The sequence below is a fragment of the Hypomesus transpacificus genome, chromosome 17, assembly GCF_021917145.1.
Source record: "Hypomesus transpacificus isolate Combined female chromosome 17, fHypTra1, whole genome shotgun sequence".
In the NCBI taxonomy this organism is placed as follows: domain Eukaryota; kingdom Metazoa; phylum Chordata; class Actinopteri; order Osmeriformes; family Osmeridae; genus Hypomesus; species Hypomesus transpacificus.
In genome coordinates this window covers 7,472,847-7,491,514 of record NC_061076.1, presented here as the reverse complement: position 1 = coordinate 7,491,514, position 18,668 = coordinate 7,472,847, and the positions used below count along the sequence as shown (strand labels likewise).

General features: G+C 38.9%; 3 protein-coding genes across 7 annotated transcripts; 2 read left to right on the top strand and 1 right to left on the bottom strand.

Annotated features, from left to right (window-relative positions):
- Positions 1-203: 203 nt before the first annotated feature.
- On the top strand, positions 204-4,560 carry LOC124479729 (UNC93-like protein MFSD11). Of its 2 annotated transcripts, none has more exons than XM_047038602.1 (13): positions 204-376; positions 1,255-1,310; positions 1,424-1,531; positions 1,616-1,695; positions 1,906-2,002; positions 2,165-2,223; positions 2,311-2,455; positions 2,642-2,691; positions 2,782-2,847; positions 2,935-3,060; positions 3,160-3,334; positions 3,413-3,548; positions 3,776-4,560. In XM_047038602.1, the coding sequence occupies exons 1-13, from the start codon at positions 338-340 to the stop codon at positions 3,926-3,928; spliced, it is 1,290 nt and encodes a 429-aa protein (XP_046894558.1). In that variant the 5' UTR covers positions 204-337; the 3' UTR covers positions 3,929-4,560. The 2 variants fall into 2 exon arrangements, with proteins under 2 accessions (XP_046894558.1, XP_046894557.1); XM_047038601.1 differs by having other exon boundaries at positions 207-835.
- A 551-nt stretch (positions 4,561-5,111) lies between these two features.
- On the top strand, positions 5,112-7,945 carry nsmce1 (NSE1 homolog, SMC5-SMC6 complex component). The gene is made up of 8 exons (XM_047039003.1): positions 5,112-5,222; positions 5,559-5,685; positions 5,768-5,889; positions 6,003-6,080; positions 6,392-6,538; positions 6,641-6,757; positions 6,883-7,009; positions 7,173-7,945. Exons 2-8 carry the CDS (start codon positions 5,568-5,570, stop codon positions 7,259-7,261), a joined length of 798 nt encoding a protein of 265 aa, XP_046894959.1. The 5' UTR covers positions 5,112-5,222; positions 5,559-5,567; the 3' UTR covers positions 7,262-7,945.
- kdm8 (lysine (K)-specific demethylase 8) lies at positions 7,827-10,657 on the bottom strand. Of its 4 annotated transcripts, none has more exons than XM_047039000.1 (8): positions 10,609-10,657; positions 9,519-10,015; positions 9,253-9,425; positions 8,958-9,090; positions 8,815-8,865; positions 8,511-8,660; positions 8,322-8,414; positions 7,827-8,146 (listed from the first exon to the last, which is right to left on the bottom strand). In XM_047039000.1, exons 2-8 carry the CDS (start codon positions 9,975-9,977, stop codon positions 7,982-7,984), a joined length of 1,224 nt encoding a protein of 407 aa, XP_046894956.1. In that variant the 5' UTR covers positions 9,978-10,015; positions 10,609-10,657; the 3' UTR covers positions 7,827-7,981. The 4 variants fall into 4 exon arrangements, with proteins under 4 accessions (XP_046894956.1, XP_046894955.1, XP_046894958.1 ...); XM_047038999.1 differs by having other exon boundaries at positions 9,519-10,044; positions 10,609-10,648; XM_047039002.1 differs by having other exon boundaries at positions 10,112-10,639.
- Between the last annotated feature and the right edge of the window lie 8,011 nt (positions 10,658-18,668).

Below are 18,668 nucleotides of genomic sequence, written 5' to 3'. Positions count from 1 at the left end.
TGACTTTAAATTAGTTTGAGAATAAGACTTTAAAATGAGAATCATTCTTGAATCATTTGTTGATGTAAAATTACAGCCAGATGTTAGGGCCAATCAAGGTCGTGGCTTACACCACTCGCTACTTATAGAACAATATAGTAGGCATATATCCCACCGACCATTTTACCAATCGCCATAATATGTGAAATGCCTGTTATAAGCATATACTACCGTGTCAGTAGTCTGTAGTCTTAATTGAGACACATTTCTGTGAGAATCGACGGGCAACGAGACAAGTCATTGTCCATCTGAAGCAAAACTAACTGACCTTATGACAACTTCGTTGGCTATTTAACTGATGTCACATGGCTGCTCAACTCTGCCCAATGTCCAAGAGGTTTGTGGCTGCTGGATGTTAATCAATTTCGAATCGAGCTAGTCTATTATCAGTAAGATCTGCGTGTGAGAGCAATAGACGAGTTCATGGCCACACCACCACAATTCAACAGTATAGCCAGGACGTCCAAAGAGCGAGTATAGGAGAAGACGAGTTACGAAGCTGCCCGCGCTTGAATCTAGTGTATAGGGGAAACTTTGTTTAGCAAAGGTGTCACAGCATTAATTTTTTCTCAACTCGTTGTAACTAGTTGCCGTGGTAATGTCTCATTCGTGCAACAGGTGTTACATTGGGAAACATTGTATGATTTCCTAATCAGCTATCGATAACGAGCCACGTCGTAAATCCAGGCAGAAAGTTGCTGCAAGTATGGCAGACTTGAGAACATTCAACGTTGTGATTCTTGGTATTGGATTTTTGTTGATTTTTACAGCATTTACAACGTGTGGAAACATTGAAGTAAGTGTACAAACAGTATATGTGTGACATCATAAACATCAGATGCATGTGCGTAAAATCTATTCCTCTCTTCCGGAGACTGAGGCTAGATTTGCATGTAGGCTACTCAAGTTACCTTAGGAGTTATAACCAAAACGAAGTGCATCAAACTTATTTGGGATTGGAGCCTAAAAAAGACCCACTGAATCTTACATTTTATTTTCCAATGCAATTCAATCTCACATGATGCTGAAGAGGCTGTCAGTGGGGCATTGTAACAAGTCAGGCGCATCTCGTGCTTCTAATTTGCTTCATAAATTATCATGCCAGACGAATGAATGAGATACATTCATGTAATTTAAGGTAATTCCACCTAAATTAGCAGTACACTATCGGAAAACGTGACAATGTAACAACTTTTTTTAAATTTATTTTTAAAGCAAACCCTGATTAAGAGCTTGGATAATGGTAGTTTTACTGGAAGTGGGTACGACAGGTAAGTTGTATCGTGATACCACTGTTATTTAACGCAATCCACATGAGTATAATTTAATTTATTGCACACCGGTAACATGACGGCATGTATGACACGTGTATTTTCCAATATAGCCTGGGAATCATCTATGGAGTGTTTTCCTTCTCAAATTTACTTGCTCCAACCGTTGTTGCTGTAATTGGACCACAGATTACCATGTTTTTCAGTGGAATTCTGTACAGGTGAGTATCAAGAACTAGTAAGAATACTATTTGGGGTTTGATATGTCAGAGGTACTGTATTTAATATCCTTTTTTCCCTTCTAGTGGTTACATAGCCGCATTCATCACTCCATCAGTATGGTCCTTTTATTTAACTTCAGTATTAATCGGCATTGGAGCAGCCAGTAAGTCACTTTGTCCTGAGACTTCTTTCCCTGGTTAATTTGTCCTCATGTTTTTTATACTGTCATGACATATTTCATTGCATGATAACATTGCGAGCCTGCATTGTGAGTTTAAGGATCAGACAGGACTATCAAGCTAGTGTGTCTCCATTTGAACCATTCATGTCTATTGTCAATAACATCCCTGAGATGTTTCTCATGTTTTGTCAGTGCTTTGGACAGCTCAAGGGCACTTCCTTGTGGAGAACTCAGATGCTGCCACTATTAATAGGAATACAGGGATGTTTTGGGCTCTTCTACAGTGCAGGTATGTAATGTGGTAGATTGAACACTTAGTGTTCAATCTACCACTGCTTTAGAACGACTGCTTTAGTTCTAGAGATGTGTTGGGATATTCAAATGTAGTACTCTATTTGGATAATGGATTCTTTGATTTTGTATAATTTCTTTGATTGTTTTTCTTTTTTAGCATGTTTTTTGGAAATCTATACATTTATTTTGAGTGGAATGGAAGTACAGACATTTCAGGTAATCATTCTGGAAAGAGTTTCTGTTAAGTCATTTTTTCACGGACACCTTTTACTGTTTTTCCATCTAAATCTTTGTTCCTTTCAGACAGGAGCAGAAAGATGATCTTCACAGTTCTGCTAATCACATCTGTACTAGGAACCCTTAGTTTCCTAGTACTGAGGAAGACTCTTCCTTCAGAAGAGATACTTTCTGAGGAGGAGGGGCAGTCTTTGCTTCCAACTCGCATGATGTAAGTAAAGATATTTTTTCTAACACCCATTTTGTACACTTGACATTCAGTTGTTGCATTTCCGAGATTTTAAACGCTCACCAAATGTTAATCACAACTTGGACTTTGATTTCTCCTTTCCATACATTTTAAGGGAAAGTTATTTTGCTTTTTGCAAATAGATTTTTCTTGTGTTTTTCTTTGTAGGTATAAGCAAAGGGCAAGCACGGCTGTAAAGGATGCAAAATCGGAATTCCGTAAGTTTGTTAGGTCCGTTGACCTATGGATTTTTTTTATTCCCTGATCACTGTGTCTTTTGCTTATTTTTATGTTTTATTTCTTTGAAGAAACAATTATACAACTGCTTAAAACCAAAACAATATTGCTCCTGAGCTGCTGTATGGCATACAGTGGTAAGTATACCACTTTATTCTGTTAATGTTTATCTTTTGAAATCCTCCCAACATTAAAATGTTTTAGTAACAGCCTTCCCTTTCTAGGCCTTGAGCTATCCTTTTACAGTGGGGTATATGGGACATGTATTGGAGCAACATCAGAGTTTGGAGAAGCATCTAAAGGGTTAATTGGCATCTCTGGCATTGTAGTGGGAGTTGGAGAAATAATTGGTAAGCTTACAGTTATTACGTTCAATATATTTATTTTTCAAATCACATTGGTTAAACAATTGCTTTGCTGTGTTTTACTCAACGTAATGTTTCAACCAGGTGGAGGTTTATTTGGGCTAATATGTAAGAACAACCGCTTCAGACGCACGTCTGTGGTCTTCTTGGGAATGGTCGTCCATTTTGTTGCCTTCTACTTGATCTTCCTCAACATCCCAGAAGATGCCCCTATTGTGTTAAAAACCAACACACAGCACAAACCATATCTCACACCAAGGTAGTGCTTTTAAAACTGGTCAATAATATAACTGACATGATAGACTTCAAACTTAATTATTTTTTTGATGTGTCCTAGTGTATCAATTGCCCTGCTGTGCAGTTTCTTGTTGGGCCTTGGCGACAGTTGTTTCAACACTCAGTTATACAGCATCTTGGGGCGTGTGTATGCTGAGCAAAGTGCACCTGCCTTTGCTATCTTTAAATTTATTCAGGTAATTATATAAGAAAACAATAGTGCCCTGACAATTATACCAATTGTACCTCATGAGTCCATTTGGAAGCTCTAAATATACAGTAGATGTAACTGGTACTTGTGTTTACCAGGCCATGGGTTTTGAAAGTAGTCATTTGTTACTAGACACTAAAAGTGCATCCATACTTTATTCTTGTATTTATATGAAATTTCCATTACCATGTACTTTTTGTTTTTGTTGTTTAGTCCATCTTCGCAGCAATCGCCTTCTTCTACAGTGGCTATCTACTTCTGACATGGCAGCTCCTACTAATGGTGATCTTGGGCTTTACTGGAACACTCTGCTTCTTTATGGTGGAGAGAATGCAAAATTTCTCTGTCGATCTGCAAGAATACTAGCAGAATTGTCATCACAATTTCACTACTGACAGTTAAGTATAGTACAACAGTAATGTCCTTGACATTTTCTGTTTTTGCGTTTTAACTTACATTTTTATTCCGCACACAATACACCAACTTGTACCTTGCTCTTATTTATGTATATTAATGTAGACTTCTCTTCACATGCACACAACCTTTGCTGTCACTCTCAGGGTTGATATATAAGATATTCTTACACTTTTGCAAAAGTGTTATTCATCAAACATATCATGATTCCTCAAGAAACCTTTCATATAAATCAATATTAGCTTATTGATAAAATGTTTGACAAGTGACGGTCACCAAAGAATTCACAGGAATTACTTATTGAATGTGTATTTATCTATTGTACAGTTGTGTGTGTGATAAACCCATTTATATAGTTAAGAAGAATACACCAGCGCTTCAAGTCCTTCACCTCTCCATTGCCTTGTAATGCAATGCAACCACTACTTTGTGACTTATTTGGAAATCTTTTTGAGCTTTGATACAATCCACTGTTTAAAATGTAGACGTAGTTACAACAATGTATAAATTAGAATTTATTGCTATCATTTTTATGAATATCCTGTCAGTAATACCCACAATTCATTTTGTCTCTTTTTATAAATAAAGCTTTTTAAAAAAAGTATACTGCACTTTAATATCTTTGTTTTCACAGTTGTTCAGGAAAAGAGCATTTTGACCTGAATTTGAGGCACTTCAATTAAGATTGCATTTTCTGTGCCAGACAAAATCAAATTGACTAGCGGATGGTGGTAAGACCTGGTGTCCTGGTTTGACAAGCAAAAATACTTAAATTCCATGAATACACTGTAATGGGTGACAAGATGGTGGATTTAGAACGGGGGGGGGTTGATATTCGAAATAGAATTTCAGGTGGCAAAAATTGGTGTGTGTAGTCTGTTTATGGAAAGCAATAGGCTATCCAATATTCACATATTTGCATATATTACTTGAGCTATGCAATTTGGTGCCCTACGCAAGATTTTAGACGATGCACCTTGCATCGCAGCCAATTCCCCCACCTTTCCAACGTTCACTTCACACAGAAACTGCTGAGCAAAATGATTGCCTGACAACAACCAATGACATCTATTTTGACTTCTGTATTGAAAAACGTACCTGCTGCTGCAGTCCGCAGGGGGGCGGTCGATCATTAAATAGCTAGTCAGCACAATAGAATAAGACGAATAAAAGCGCGTTCGAGTCTAACTCTATGGTTCGAGTTGGGCTAGATGGGTAGGCGTTGCTGTCTTTTCTAATACAGGAGGTATGTTGTACCAAGCCACTTTACAATATCAAGAAGCTATATTATTAACATAAGGATGTCCAAAACATGACTAGTTATGAGTGTAATTTATGCTAGCTACTAGCATTTCATACGCAGGTGAATTTATTGCGGTAGAACTTAAGTTCGCTACTGTAGACTCTAGCCTCGAGTAGGTAACTCCAGAAAATGTCTTCTGGTTAGTTCAAGCTACTTCTACATGACTAGACAACGGTAGACATTTCCTTGACGAATCAGTTTGCTAATGGATACAAAGCATATCAAGCAATACCATTCAACACTTCTTTAGTACGGCTACTGTCTGTCTCTTGTTTTAAGGTTTAAGCAATGGCTCGACCAATGGGAGACAGCCATCGAAGATTCTTGCAAACATTGATGGTCGATGGAATTATTGATGGTCCCCGAGCAAGAGCTCTTCACAGGCACTGTTGTGAGACCCACAGTGGTAAGAAGAACACAGCATCTTTATAACTGGAGCAAAGACAAAAGTGTTAATAAACAATAACCAGCTGCCATTTTTTATCCAGCACATTATGCCCACGATAGACTTGATGAATTCATTGATGTCATCAATGCTCAACTGCAGCCCATGTTCATGCAGATCAGAAAAGGGATGTCTGAAGAAGATGGTCTCACACATTATGCATTGGTGAGACTGTAAAGCAGAAGAAAGCAATATGCCCTGTCCAGTATGGATCTCACTTGAATATTATTTTGTGACTAAGAATTTCCAATTTACAAGGAGCCATTGTTTTCCTCCAGGTGAACATGGCTGAGACGGATGTCACCAGGATGTCATCAGATTACGCAGACAATGAACTGGAGTTATTCAGAAAAACTGTAAATATCTAATGTACTTCTATATTCAGCTTTTTATCATTACCCCTGGATATATTGACAATGTAATTTTGTAGAGGTGACCTGAGTATGGGTCTAATCAAAACAATACAAATTAAGAAACATGCAGAGTAATTCACTCTGTGTGGCCAATGTTTTTTGGTTTTTGTCCAATCCTATCCTAGCACTATTGTTTGTATGTACGTTATCTTGATGCTTATGTATCAAGATTGTCTGCATATTCAGTTGCCAAAAGAGTTGACATTAGTTTATGTCCACGTGCTTTGATTGAATGGTGCCCTGAACTGTTTCAGATGGATCTGATTGTGGAATCTGATAACGGAACCGCATCATCCACAGACGTCCTTAATTCTGCTGACAGCCTTCAGACTAAGAAGCTAAAGAAGAAAGAGACAGAACATGTGTTGGCCAGGCTTGTCCAGGAGAAGTGGCTGAACGAGGTACCATCTTAAAATGGGAAATGAATGCAATAACCTGGTCATTTTATTTACGTACAAAAGACAGAGGGCTGTAATTCTACCCTTAAATACTCTGCTCTTCAGAAACATGGCGAATATTCTCTATCAACCCGTTGCATTATGGAGATGGATACATACATTCGTATGATGTACACGGACCAAGTCAAAGTCTGCCATATCTGTCACAATATTGCCTTACAGGTAAATAAGGATAACTTCAGCTAATTAGACAAACTTGTCATGCCTGGTATGAAAACAATATAAGTCCTAGTGCTGAATCCTATTGTTATTTAGAGATTCATTGACATGTTTCTTTAATTCTGCAGTGCCAAACGTGTGATAATCCATCTTGTGGGGTCAAAATCCATAACCCATGCGTTGCCAGGTACTTCAAAGGTAGGACTGATCCTCGATGTCCTGCCTGTGAGGATTTTTGGCCACATGAGATTCCAGGTAAAAATTTACACTGAAGATGTATGTTAGAATGTTGTACAGTTCCTTAGGAGATATTGTTAATGCTACATGCATGGGTTTCTCAGGTTTAATAATGACATACTCCAGTCCATATGCATTATACTGTAGTTCTCAGAAAATGACACTTGCACCTTCCTCTCAGAGGTTAGCCGATCCCAGTCCCAGCCCTCTCAGAGTCCATCAGCCAAGGAGAACACAGCACCAACTCATTCAAAGAGATCCAGAAGATAAAATGGCAGTGTACATAATGCTAATCTGACTAAACATTTGATCTGTGTTTATGGAAGGACCAACGTAATGTTTCTATTGTTGGTTGAATTTGAATTATTTATAAAGTTGGTTTTAATGGTTCATGGCGATCATATTTGTGAGAGAAGTAGCTGTAATTTCAGTTCATGGATCTCAATAATCAAAATCTTGTTAAATGACTTTCAGAGGGTTTTAATTCTTATGTGAACTATTTCATTTTCAGTTTTAATGTAAAGCTGTGTTTACATCATTTGTACCTGTGGTTCATTAGGTTGTTAAATTAGAAAACTTTTCCCTATTTGAATAAATTATGGAAATTAGCCATCATCTCAGACAGTATCTGCAGGGATAATTTGGAAACACATAATTAAATATGCTAATTTGATGAAGCATACGCCATTAAATTAAATGGGTAACAACTCTGAATATTTTACATGCAGGAATACATTTGTACACAGTTTAAAGCTCTTTTTCATAGATATGCAGTGCTTGTGCAACAGCTTCACACATTTTATGGAAATCACCAATATAATAAAGGAAAAGGATATTTATAAAACTATTTTATTATATTTTTGATATGTGAACAATTGATTGCACACAGTTCAACACTGTACAGTCGTCTGAAATAAAATAAGATACTTCACAATAAAGCAATAAACACCTTTTGTTGATTTTCAAGTTCATGTATTTTCATGCTTTGGTTCATGACCACCAGAAGCTCACAGAGAAGCTAAGCTCCAGAGATCGCACATAGTGCCAGTACTTGACAGGTATGAACAGGACATCTCCAGGCTGCAGAATACACTCTAAATAGGGAGTTTTGGAAAACTCTGGAAACTGCCTCATGTCTGGATTCTCAACGTCTACCTACAACAAAGATTGTAGATTGTTATTGCAAAAGTATTGTTAATGCATGACATATGTCTTGTATAAGACTATATTTCTCTGCTTCTGAGATCTATGCTTCATTTAGAGGATATTAGCATACTATGTGACAGTACTGGTGGCTAGTTTATTGACATGAATTAAGATTTTGACTTGCCTGACTGGTGTTGTGCAGGAGCGGTGACTCGTGAGGATAGAGCTTATCTGTGTGCTCTGGTGAGTAGAGACGTATGTACTTTCTTCCAACCACCTTAACCCAAAAAGTAAATTTGTCGTAAACACACCATGCACACCTTGTCCTGAGTTAAAGACTGCTGGCCCCATATTCACATACAAATGTTGTCACCTGAGCCAAGAAATTCTGTTGTGGATCTTGGTGTAGGGGGGACACTGTGCCCCCTGGCCCAAACCAGGCATTTATGGTGATGTCATCTTCATCTCCCTCACCAAGAGAACAGTAGTCAGGTATACGGATGTCTTTTTTTAACTCTGGGACCTCAAAGGGGGTGCATAAAGCATAGGAAATTACACAGTGTTTGATTCATTATTTACTTGAGACTCTAGTCAATGTAACTGTATTCAGAATAACTTACTCAATGGGTTAACGCTCCTATCTGTAAGAATGAATAGATGGTGTGTTGAGCACTAACCTGCTCAAATAACTGATGCTGAGCAAGATATCCCAATCCTTTACCATCATCCTACGAGAGTATAAAACAGTGAGATAGTAATAGTGAATTGTAGCTATAGCTTTAATTAATTTACCTTTACATTATTTATTTATTTAACTTACTTTTACAAGAATATATTGCTCAATAAATTGATTGACTGTAAGAAGCTTCTGTGACCACTCCTCATCAGTATATCTTGAGCCCACTTCAACAGGTACAGTTCGACAACCGGCAACTGTTTGCAGGTACTCGATACTTTGTAGAAAAGCACAAAATTACATTTTGAGTATGTACTCCAATATCCTCTTAAACTGTTTAATAATGCTGCTAAAATGTCTCTTTACATTCTTCTATGATGGTTAATCTACATGTGACGTAAATGGCCTATGAAGTAGTAGGTGCAAAAAGTAAAGATACCTCCAAGGTTGATCTTTGAAGGCTGGCCAGTGATCTATAGTCCCTTCTAGTATAACAGGTGCTTGGGGAAGCAGGTAATTTGTATTGAAACTCTCTAAAGATGGACAGTGTCTCCTTGGAACGGCCATTGTCGGTTTGACCAATGGCATGGAGAGGCATTCTGACTTCATTTTCTGTTGAAAAGAAAGAATCTTTATATTCAGAAAAATGTTATGTCCTCAGAGTAAAACATGTACGGCATTCATCATTCATGGAATACATTTTACCTTGGTAATAACCTGTTTACTTAAATCTTCCTCTATGAAGTGTCTCTTCCTTGCTTCATTTTGTAAAATGTTTACAAAGCGTTGTAAAATATTGTCCAGAATAGCTGATCCCATTAGTAGGCCCATATCGCAGGTCCTAATAGCCTCCTGTATAATGGTAGGAGATGGATCCTCAAGGCATAGGGATGCGACTTTAAACAGACAGCCATATGAGTACACATGCCTCCACTCTTTAGCTACATCACGCCAGGTTCCTGTGTTCAGCTTTTCCCATGTAAAGTCCAGAATGATCTGAGCATTTTGTCCACTGAGAAAGCCTTTAGTTCCACTGTATAGTTGCTGTCTGGATCGCTTCAGCAAGTCCACAACACTGGACTCCACTTTGTCACTAAATTCCAGAGGAAAATCTGCTTCACTTTGAGGCAAAGCAGAAATGATGGTTGATCTCAACTCAGCCATCAAAGTGTGCTTAGTATCTTTAGTTAGCTACAAACGTTCTGTGGAACAGATGCAACATGTGATTATACTGTGGACACAAAAGTAGGTGCAGACAATGAGTCAGTCAAGTTTTAGGCTCGATTAAGTAGTCCTACATTGTATGAAGATCTGCAGTTTGTCTGTACTAGCGGGAAACAGATGAGAGATTTTGTTCAGAGGGAGACAAACATGTATTATAACACAGAAGGACCTATAGTGATAGAACCTGGCTAACTGGCTAATCTAAAAGCTCTAACTAGAAGTTAGGTAAGTTGTTGTGCAGACATCGGTGACCTATCGAAAACTGTGACCACCGTCGCAGATTTATTGGCTTTCCAATGTTAGGGTAAGGGTTAGGACTCGAATATTAGCTGAGTATGGCGAGCCATAACAACAGCGACCCCTTGGTCACAGTTTTCGATAGTTCACAGATTTCGGTACTACACCAGGAACTGTTCGTTTAATAGCTCGCTAATAATTCATTCATGACATAGGCCTATACTTTAAAAACATCGGAAAAGCTACATACTGGCGTTAAGTATTTATTATAATTCACTGTAGTTAGCAATACGTTTAAACGGATTTTGTTGACGTTGCCTAATTGCTCACTTGCCTGACTAAAAAGTCCGCCGCAATGCAACGCCTTTCACAAGTGTTACATTTAAAACGGTACGTATAGAAACTTCATATTTCACGTATGTTCCTCATGTTGTCAGAACGATCAGAGAAAACGCATGCTCGATTTTGCTTTTAACCTTTTAATCTGTATGAAAGACATAAACATATTCGTACAAACAAGCACATATAGTTTGTTGCACAATATAAACTTTAAATAGAATATACCCAACCAGACAAGAAAGCTGCAATGACTTCTATCTCCAGCAGAGGGTAGGCTAACTAATTGGAATAAACAAGCAACAATCGAAGTGTGAGCAAAGCCAACGGTGTACCTTTGCTTTTAAACAGTCTGTTGGATACTGTACCTTTAGAAAGAGCAACTTTGTAATATTCTGATAATCAGTTGTATTCTCACTATCGTAGTATTTAATAATAATGTAGCAATTAAGCACAGGAAAGCTCTTCAACCTACATTGTGCACTTGGTGGTAATCTGATTATAATACATTGTTATATGGCATAGGCCTATACCCCCTATTTAGAAATACATTAATGTTTTTCACAATACATCGACCCTGTTATGAATGTTTCCAACATATGGCTTCTTCCACAGTCTGCAGCTCACCATCTGATCTCCCAGTTTTAAATGCTAATTGGATCGCTTTATCAGTGTCTTTCTGCAATGGTTATTTTGGACGTTTGTAGTTTGACAGTTGTTCTGAAAATCTGAAAAGATATTGGGTGGAAACTATTCATTCTGTAAATGACCAAATTGATAAGTTTTTGTCCTGGCTATTGTATGTATTTTATTTATTTTTCTTCTTCTTTGGAGGCACCGTAGGCTACATGCTTTGTTATAAACATTTACATTTACATTTATTCATTTAGCAGACGCTTTTGTCCAAAGCGACTTCCAAGAGAGAGCTTCACAAAGTGCATAGGTCACTGATAATAACAACAAGATAGCCCCACAGCATTGCGGGTAGTCAAAAACAAGAAGTACATATTGTGGACAACCAAAAAATAGTGCTAAAGGGAAGAAACCATAAGAGCATGTAGTTAAACAAGTTAAAATTACACAACATTGATCTCTAAGTGCAGGTGTACCTGTAGGAAAGCAATACAAATAGGATTAACTAAAAAAAAAGAAGAATACAACAGTTTAAATCAGCTACCACTAACCAACAAGAGCAACAGTCTAAGCAAGAGTCATTGTGAACCTTGAGGAAACTAGCGTTGGATTCAGCAAACCATTCCTAAGTACCATTGTACTCCCGGAACAAGTGCGTCTTGAGCCTTCTCTTGAAGGTGGAGAGACAGTCCGTGTCTCTGATGGAGGTGGGGAGTTGATTCCACCATTGGGGTGCCAGGCAGGAGAAGAGCTTGTGCTGGGACCGGGCGGTCTTGAGAGGTGGGACCACCAGGCGGTTGTCTGAAGAAGACCGTAGGTGGCGGGTGGGGGTGTAAGGCTGCAGGAGAGACTTGATGTAGTCGGGCGCAGTTCCATTCACTGCTCGGAAGGTCAGTACCAGGGTCTTGAATCTGATGCGGGCCGTTATGGGTAGCCAGTGGAGGGAGATGAGGAGCGGCACTGATTTTGTATGATTTGGTATGACTGATATTAAGATCAAATACATATTTATTGATAATAATACAGTAGCTGTATTTTTTTATTTGAAATTGATTTATTTTTCACAATTGATATAACTAGAACAACCTAGAAAACCTACCATTTAAGGGTCAGTGAGTTTTAAAAGCGTCAAGGCATCATGAAATCCATGACATACTAGGACATTTTAAATCTGAAATGGCTGCCCATTGAAGGGAAATAGAAAACTAGGTTGTCGCTGGACCTTTTAGCAGGACAATGATCCTGAACACATCAAAATGAATACAAAAAGGGGTAACTCAACACAAAAACAGTATTTTGCCACAAGCCATCTCAGTCCCTGATCTAAAACCCATTGAAAACATGTGAGCTGTGCTGAAGAACAGAGTGCACAAGGGAGGACCTTGAACCCTGGATGATCTGGAGAGATTCTGTAAAGAAGAATGCTCCCAGACTCCTAGCTCTGTATTTTCCAACCTTAATAGATGTTAAGGAGAACACTTTGTGCTGTTTTACTGACAAAGAGAGGTAGTACAAAGCATTAAATGTAGGGGTGCTAACAATGGTTTCACAAACAAATGTTTTTTCTTGATAAGTTGATAACAAACCTTGATAACAGGTTTGTTTTCTCTTAAAATAAATCTACTTCAATTGACGGCTGGATTGTTCAAATTTGTTTCCAACATCATATAAATCTGAATAACAAAAAGGTGATTTTTTGGGGTTATTCTTCCCACTTTTTACTAATCTTTGCCAGGGGTGCCAATAATTCTGGAGGTGACTGTATAAAAAACCTTTCATTTTGACATTCCAGATGGAAGTCTGCTCCATGTTGATACAGAATGATCACATACAATTTTAAACTTTATTCCAAACATTACTTCTGTTGATAGTAGGCATTGACAATACAGGGAATTATTCATGGTTCAGAATGTATAAATGTGTAAATCTGTGAGAAAGTAATCCTAAAGCTAAAACAATCATATTAATTTAATCTCATGCAGATTTTTGGAGAAACCAGAATAAACATGATAAGAATCACATGTCACACACCAGGAAATAATATACATACTTATACAACAGTCAAACACCCCATGAAATTCAAATAATCCTTATGCAAACCATGGGCTGTTCTCATGTGTAAAGTACATCGAAACAAGACAGCCTGCTCTTCAAGAAATTACAAGGGACTGTCACATACATTTTTGTTCACTCTGCCTATCCAAACAGCAGAATTTTGGCAGCTTTTTCCATTGTTCACTCACTCTAGCCGAAGGACATTTTTCCCCCATAATGCTGGAACCGCCTCTTTTAATTTTGGTTTGGAACATTGCTTTGCTTTACAGGTTTGTTGTGAATTAATTTAAAGCAATGATTCCTTTTACATATTGACAGAACAAACAAGACTACATCATTTTCCATCAACCTGTCAAAATGTGTCATAGCTGTGTTTTCCGTGCAGAAGCGTAACATGAAGATCCTGGGTCCTGGCCTCACCAACTGGGTGTATATTGTGTTTGTGTTTCTGCAGAGGGTGCTGTGGGAGACATGACTCCTACTGTGATGTTGCTGCCGTGTTTTCCATCTCGGGGTCTGGTGGAGGAGGGGGTGGTCCCTGTAGCAGAAAACAATGTATTATTCAGATGTGTCTCACTCAGTGTGTGTGTGTGGTGGGGGGGGTTGGTGCTGCTGGGGGTACAGGGGTACACTGAAGGTCAGAGGCCCAGCTACGCTGCTTCTCCCTGGGCTGTCAACACTGACATCATCACCTGCTGGCTTTCCTCGCCAGTCCTCTTTGGGAGGGGATGGCAACCTTTCCCTGGATCACACAGCAGGGCAGGGAGATCTCCTTGTCTGCTCTACGCAGAGACTCGTTAGCTGGTGTCACTCACATATAATTTACACTTCTTATCTATTCTGCATCAACATGTCATAAATAATTAACCTCCAAACCCAATAGATATACAACATTTGTACAACCCCGTGCTAAAGGTACAGCATTAAAAATAGCTGCCATTTCAGTAATTTATTGTAGGCTGCACTTCATGTGTAATGGTGAGGAGGACGTGTTTGATACAGAACACAAGCACAACTGCTTGTTTGTGGTTTGGACATCATACAGATCTGACAACAGTCAAAGATGATGTCTGGAGCATGTCCATGCTCCAGCTCTACATGATCCACCCCATTTTCTATTGTTTATTTACTTTGTATGGTTACTTTCTTGTGTTGCTACCACAGAGACTGGAATTATTAAAGTCTCTGGAATCCCTTTGGGTTAATCCCTTCAATGCGAGGCTTGTCCCCCTTCTGCAGCACCAGTAGCGGTGGCAGCATTAAGCGCTGGTGATGTGAGGGATTCCAAGCCCCAGCCTGGGCATCAGGGCAGCGTGGAGCGTGACTGTCAACAGAACGTTCCCCGGGGCTTGCTACACTGAACCACCAAGGCACCATCGTTGGGATGTAATCACCCCCCCTTTCGCTCCAGGTGTTCCTGAAAAAAATGACTGAAACAACCCTGCAGTTGTGTTGCTGTGGATCAGAATCCAATTAGCCCCTGTTTAGTTCCACACACGCTGCCCGTCTTTGCCTGTTGACTCATGAAATTAATGTATTGTTGTGGTACAAAGAAACTGCAACAAAGAGTAGTGTTACCTCAGTCAGTACCCAGTCAAATTGGTTGCATACCTGGATGATGTTAATGTCAAACTTTGTGTCAATAAGGTTGTCCAAGTGACAACAGAATATAGAATAACTCTCTAGTTTGACTTCTGGGGTTTTTGTCAAGATGTGCACCGGACCTTGGTACACACACACATATATATATATATATATATATATATATAACGTTTGGCCATATCTCAAAGAAAAGGCAATTTATGCATTCATAAAGCTACTTGAGGTTAAGGGTTTCTTAGTTCCATGGATACTGGTAATGGACACACTCTAAAGATGTAACAAACGAGAGGTGTAAAGTTAAATGTCCTGTGAAATCAGGAGGAGACCTGGAACAAGCAGCATTTACAGCCTCAGGGTGGCTTTTTAACACAGCCAATTATCTTGGGTACACCCAGTCCTTCTCTCAGCGTGACCACAGGTCTGAATCAGAGGCTTGCTCGTTTACAGATGTTACTGCAACTCAAGAGGCAGAGATGACTGAACCCTCCCTGGGGTCATTCAGGAGACACGGTCCCTTCAGTTTGGCATGTCTCCACAGTGTAGTGTAGTGTTATTGCCTGCTCAATCCAGGCAGGTGCTCAGTTCCCATGGCCTAATGTGAAACGCCAGAGTGCAGGCACTCCGTCGAAACCACTTTGGATCAAATTAATTCAACCAGGTGTGCCCCCACAGTTGGGACTAAGGTGACACCTGCTACTTCCCTTTAATTAGAGCTAAAACAGCTGTTTCCAAATAGACAGAGGGAGAAAGTGTCCCACGTTGCTCCCCAACCTCATTCACTGGTTTGAATCATGATACATCACGTGAGGGCATGAAGAAAAAAAGTGAGAGACGTAAAAGTCACTAGAGGACACATAGACAGACACAGTGTGTTCAATCCCTTGCCCAAACAAATAGGGCCCATACATCATGTAAAACTATCTTTAGAAGCAAGAAAGGTGGCACAGTGCCTTGCACTGCCACTTCACAGGAAGAAGGTCCTGGGTTCAATATCTGCACGGGGCCTATTGGTGCTATGCCAGGATTTTCTGTATGGAGTTTGCATGTTCTCCCCATGCTCACATGGGTTTTCTCCTCCATAAATAGCCCCACTCTAAAAACATACACAATAGATTGTCTCTCCTGCCCATGTTCCTGACCAAGACATGGGGTGAGCACTTGAGCTGGGGCCCTGGGATGGAAGAACAACAGGATGGGAATAACGCATAAACAAATGTCTCAGTTGGTCACTCCGGTGTGTGTGTGTTCTGCCTCTCCCTGCACGTGTGTGTGCCACAGTTGTGAGATAAAGAAAGGATTTTGTTTGAACAGTGATATTTTATATATTTCTCTCACTGACAACTTGTTTTTCAGGCGGATGCTTGTGTGGGAAAAAGTGGGTATCAAACTCTTGACAATAAAGACTCACTTGGCTAGCCAGGCCTGATAGGAGAGGAATGGTGAGGCAGGATTCTCCTACTCATTCTATCAGTGGGAGATATCCTCAAGGGACTGTGAGAGGTGGGCATGCTTTGATGTTTTTCACACATATAGTAATAGCTGAACCAATTGAGATAAAGAGAAGACACTTCTTAAAATGTGCATTCCTTTTGGTTTTTAGTGAGACAGGAATGATGGAGAAAATATATGGGGTGACAGTAGTGAAAATAAAATACCATTCCTTACCATGATATTCATATCATACCATTTTTCTATGGGAAAACACAGTGAAAACCCCAAATTCACACAGCTGGATAATATATTTTTTGAAACATAAAAAAATGTGATCATGTTGATGTGAATGTTTTTCTCATGCTGTACTACAATATTTGCATGTTCCAAATGTGTGTGTTCCAAATTAAACTTTAGTAATATAGCTTAGGGTGTCAAAGACTGGATACAGAATCTAATATTCTGTTTTTAGGATATAATGACATGGAGATACCCTCCCTGTTCTCATCTTTGGATGAAGAGGTGACCAAATAACAGTGGTTCTTTTTCCCCTTTGTTATTGTGTCTATTTACCAGTAGATGGCAGTAGTGTGGCAGCAAACCCTACTTGTTCAAAATCAATCATTAAAAACAAAATGTTTAAAATGCTGTTGTACCTACAGAATGGGTCTTTCGTCCTGTGTATCTTTTCCAAACCTATTATTGTTTACACCTCACATTACAAACCTATTGTTGTATAGTGTTTCACATATTGCACATATTCCTGTCAGTCCTGAAGACCAAAGCATTTTATGTAATTATCCACATAAATAGTTTCAATTTATATAAGCAAAGACAAATGAACAGATAATGACACAGGCAATGAAGGCTCTTTTACTAAATCTGACCAAATACTTTGGCTACTCATTGGCTACACCAGAAAAAAACACTACAAAACACCTCTACCAGAACATATGTAGTGGTATACAAAGTACCTGTAGACACCTGAGTTAAAATTGCTTTTTGGCAAACAAACCTTTCTTATGTGTGTGTGTAACCTTGGGATACACAGGCCCAGGCTCGAACTAGGTCAGCAGTCATCTTAGTTTGTGAAGAGAAGTCTATTCTCTGATCTAGTGCTGTACAATCGAATGTAAAATCGAATGCCCAGTGTGAATACATGCATACAGTTGTCTGGCTGCACGTGGGCGGGTGAGTACTGACTGGTTCTGTTGAAGCAGGAAATTGATAATTTATCTGGCACCTGTGACCTGCCTCTGTTTGTGCCACCAAAACTGCCAAGGCAAATCAGAGGTGAGAGAACAGGATGCACTATGTCACAATAGTCTTACTATTACTTCTAACAGTGTGTTGCACTTCCACCATTCTGAGTTAGGGAGAACCCCGCCAAGTGTTGGCCATCACTTGCTATTGATTTAGGAGATCTAAGGAGTGGCTTGACGATTTCATTGCCACTCTGCTCACTTAAGCCTGTTTGACTGTGACACTTTTCGGCTTTAAGGAGATAATTTGCATCTATTTCATTTCCATTACAATAAATCATTACCATACACCTGTCATGCAACTAGATTATTATTGAACATCTGCAAAATGAATACCATTTGCATAAATGCATGTAAAAAAAACAGTAGGCAAAAAAATAAGCTTTAAGATGTATCAGTCAAAATAATAACTGGAGAGAGAAATTCATTTCTTATTTTCATAGTCTTTCTCGCCAGAAAGAGTTCTGAGGGGAAAAAATAGAAAAAGGGAATGTGATGTGAAAAGTAGTCCTTAAAATCTTTCTGACTGAAGAAAACCACTTGAAATTAACGGTAACATATTTTCTGAATAATAATAGGGTAATTTGTTATTGTGTTTTTCCATCTGACTAAAAAACTTAAACAACAGGTTATGCAATTATTGCAGAGTTATAGACATGTATAAAGACTATGCATTCCATGCAGACTATGCATTCTATTTATAATTATAATGACCTGTACAGAAACATTGCATTATACGGCATTATACTGATCATGCAGCATTATAATTATCAACACTGTGACTCATTAAAAGATGGGGTCAGTGTTAGTCACAAATCACTATTAGGGCATCATAATCTTTTTCGTGGTGAGTTAGCATACTCATGAGTCACTTAAAAGTAATCCTTGCTTGCTTTAAGTGAACACACATGCACATTTCATGGCACAACACAAACTCTTTCATACTCTGCTTTATTTCACAAGTTGAATAACAAGTTGAAATATAGCTGCAAGCAGCGATGCGGGTTCCTCCGCAAAATGGCAAAATACTATAAACATGTACACTATAGAAGATCGAGACTTGGACAACAAGAGA

Excerpts from the sequence above, each read along its gene's own strand:
- LOC124479729 (XM_047038601.1), top strand. The coding sequence starts at position 746 with ATGGCAGACTTGAGAACATTCAACGTTGTGATTCTTGGTATTGGATTT. Across the intron at positions 836-1,254 it reads CAACGTGTGGAAACATTGAA|CAAACCCTGATTAAGAGCTT; the intron begins GTAAGTGTACAA and ends TTATTTTTAAAG. Across the intron at positions 3,549-3,775 it reads CTATCTTTAAATTTATTCAG|TCCATCTTCGCAGCAATCGC; the intron begins GTAATTATATAA and ends TTTGTTGTTTAG.
- nsmce1 (XM_047039003.1), top strand. The coding sequence starts at position 5,568 with ATGGCTCGACCAATGGGAGACAGCCATCGAAGATTCTTGCAAACATTG. Across the intron at positions 6,081-6,391 it reads TGGAGTTATTCAGAAAAACT|ATGGATCTGATTGTGGAATC; the intron begins GTAAATATCTAA and ends GAACTGTTTCAG. Across the intron at positions 7,010-7,172 it reads TTGGCCACATGAGATTCCAG|AGGTTAGCCGATCCCAGTCC; the intron begins GTAAAAATTTAC and ends CCTTCCTCTCAG.
- kdm8 (XM_047039000.1), bottom strand. The coding sequence starts at position 9,977 with ATGGCTGAGTTGAGATCAACCATCATTTCTGCTTTGCCTCAAAGTGAA. Across the intron at positions 8,866-8,957 it reads AGCAATATATTCTTGTAAAA|GATGATGGTAAAGGATTGGG; the intron begins GTAAGTTAAATA and ends ATACTCTCGTAG. Across the intron at positions 8,661-8,814 it reads AGCATCAGTTATTTGAGCAG|GTCCCAGAGTTAAAAAAAGA; the intron begins GTTAGTGCTCAA and ends ACCCCCTTTGAG.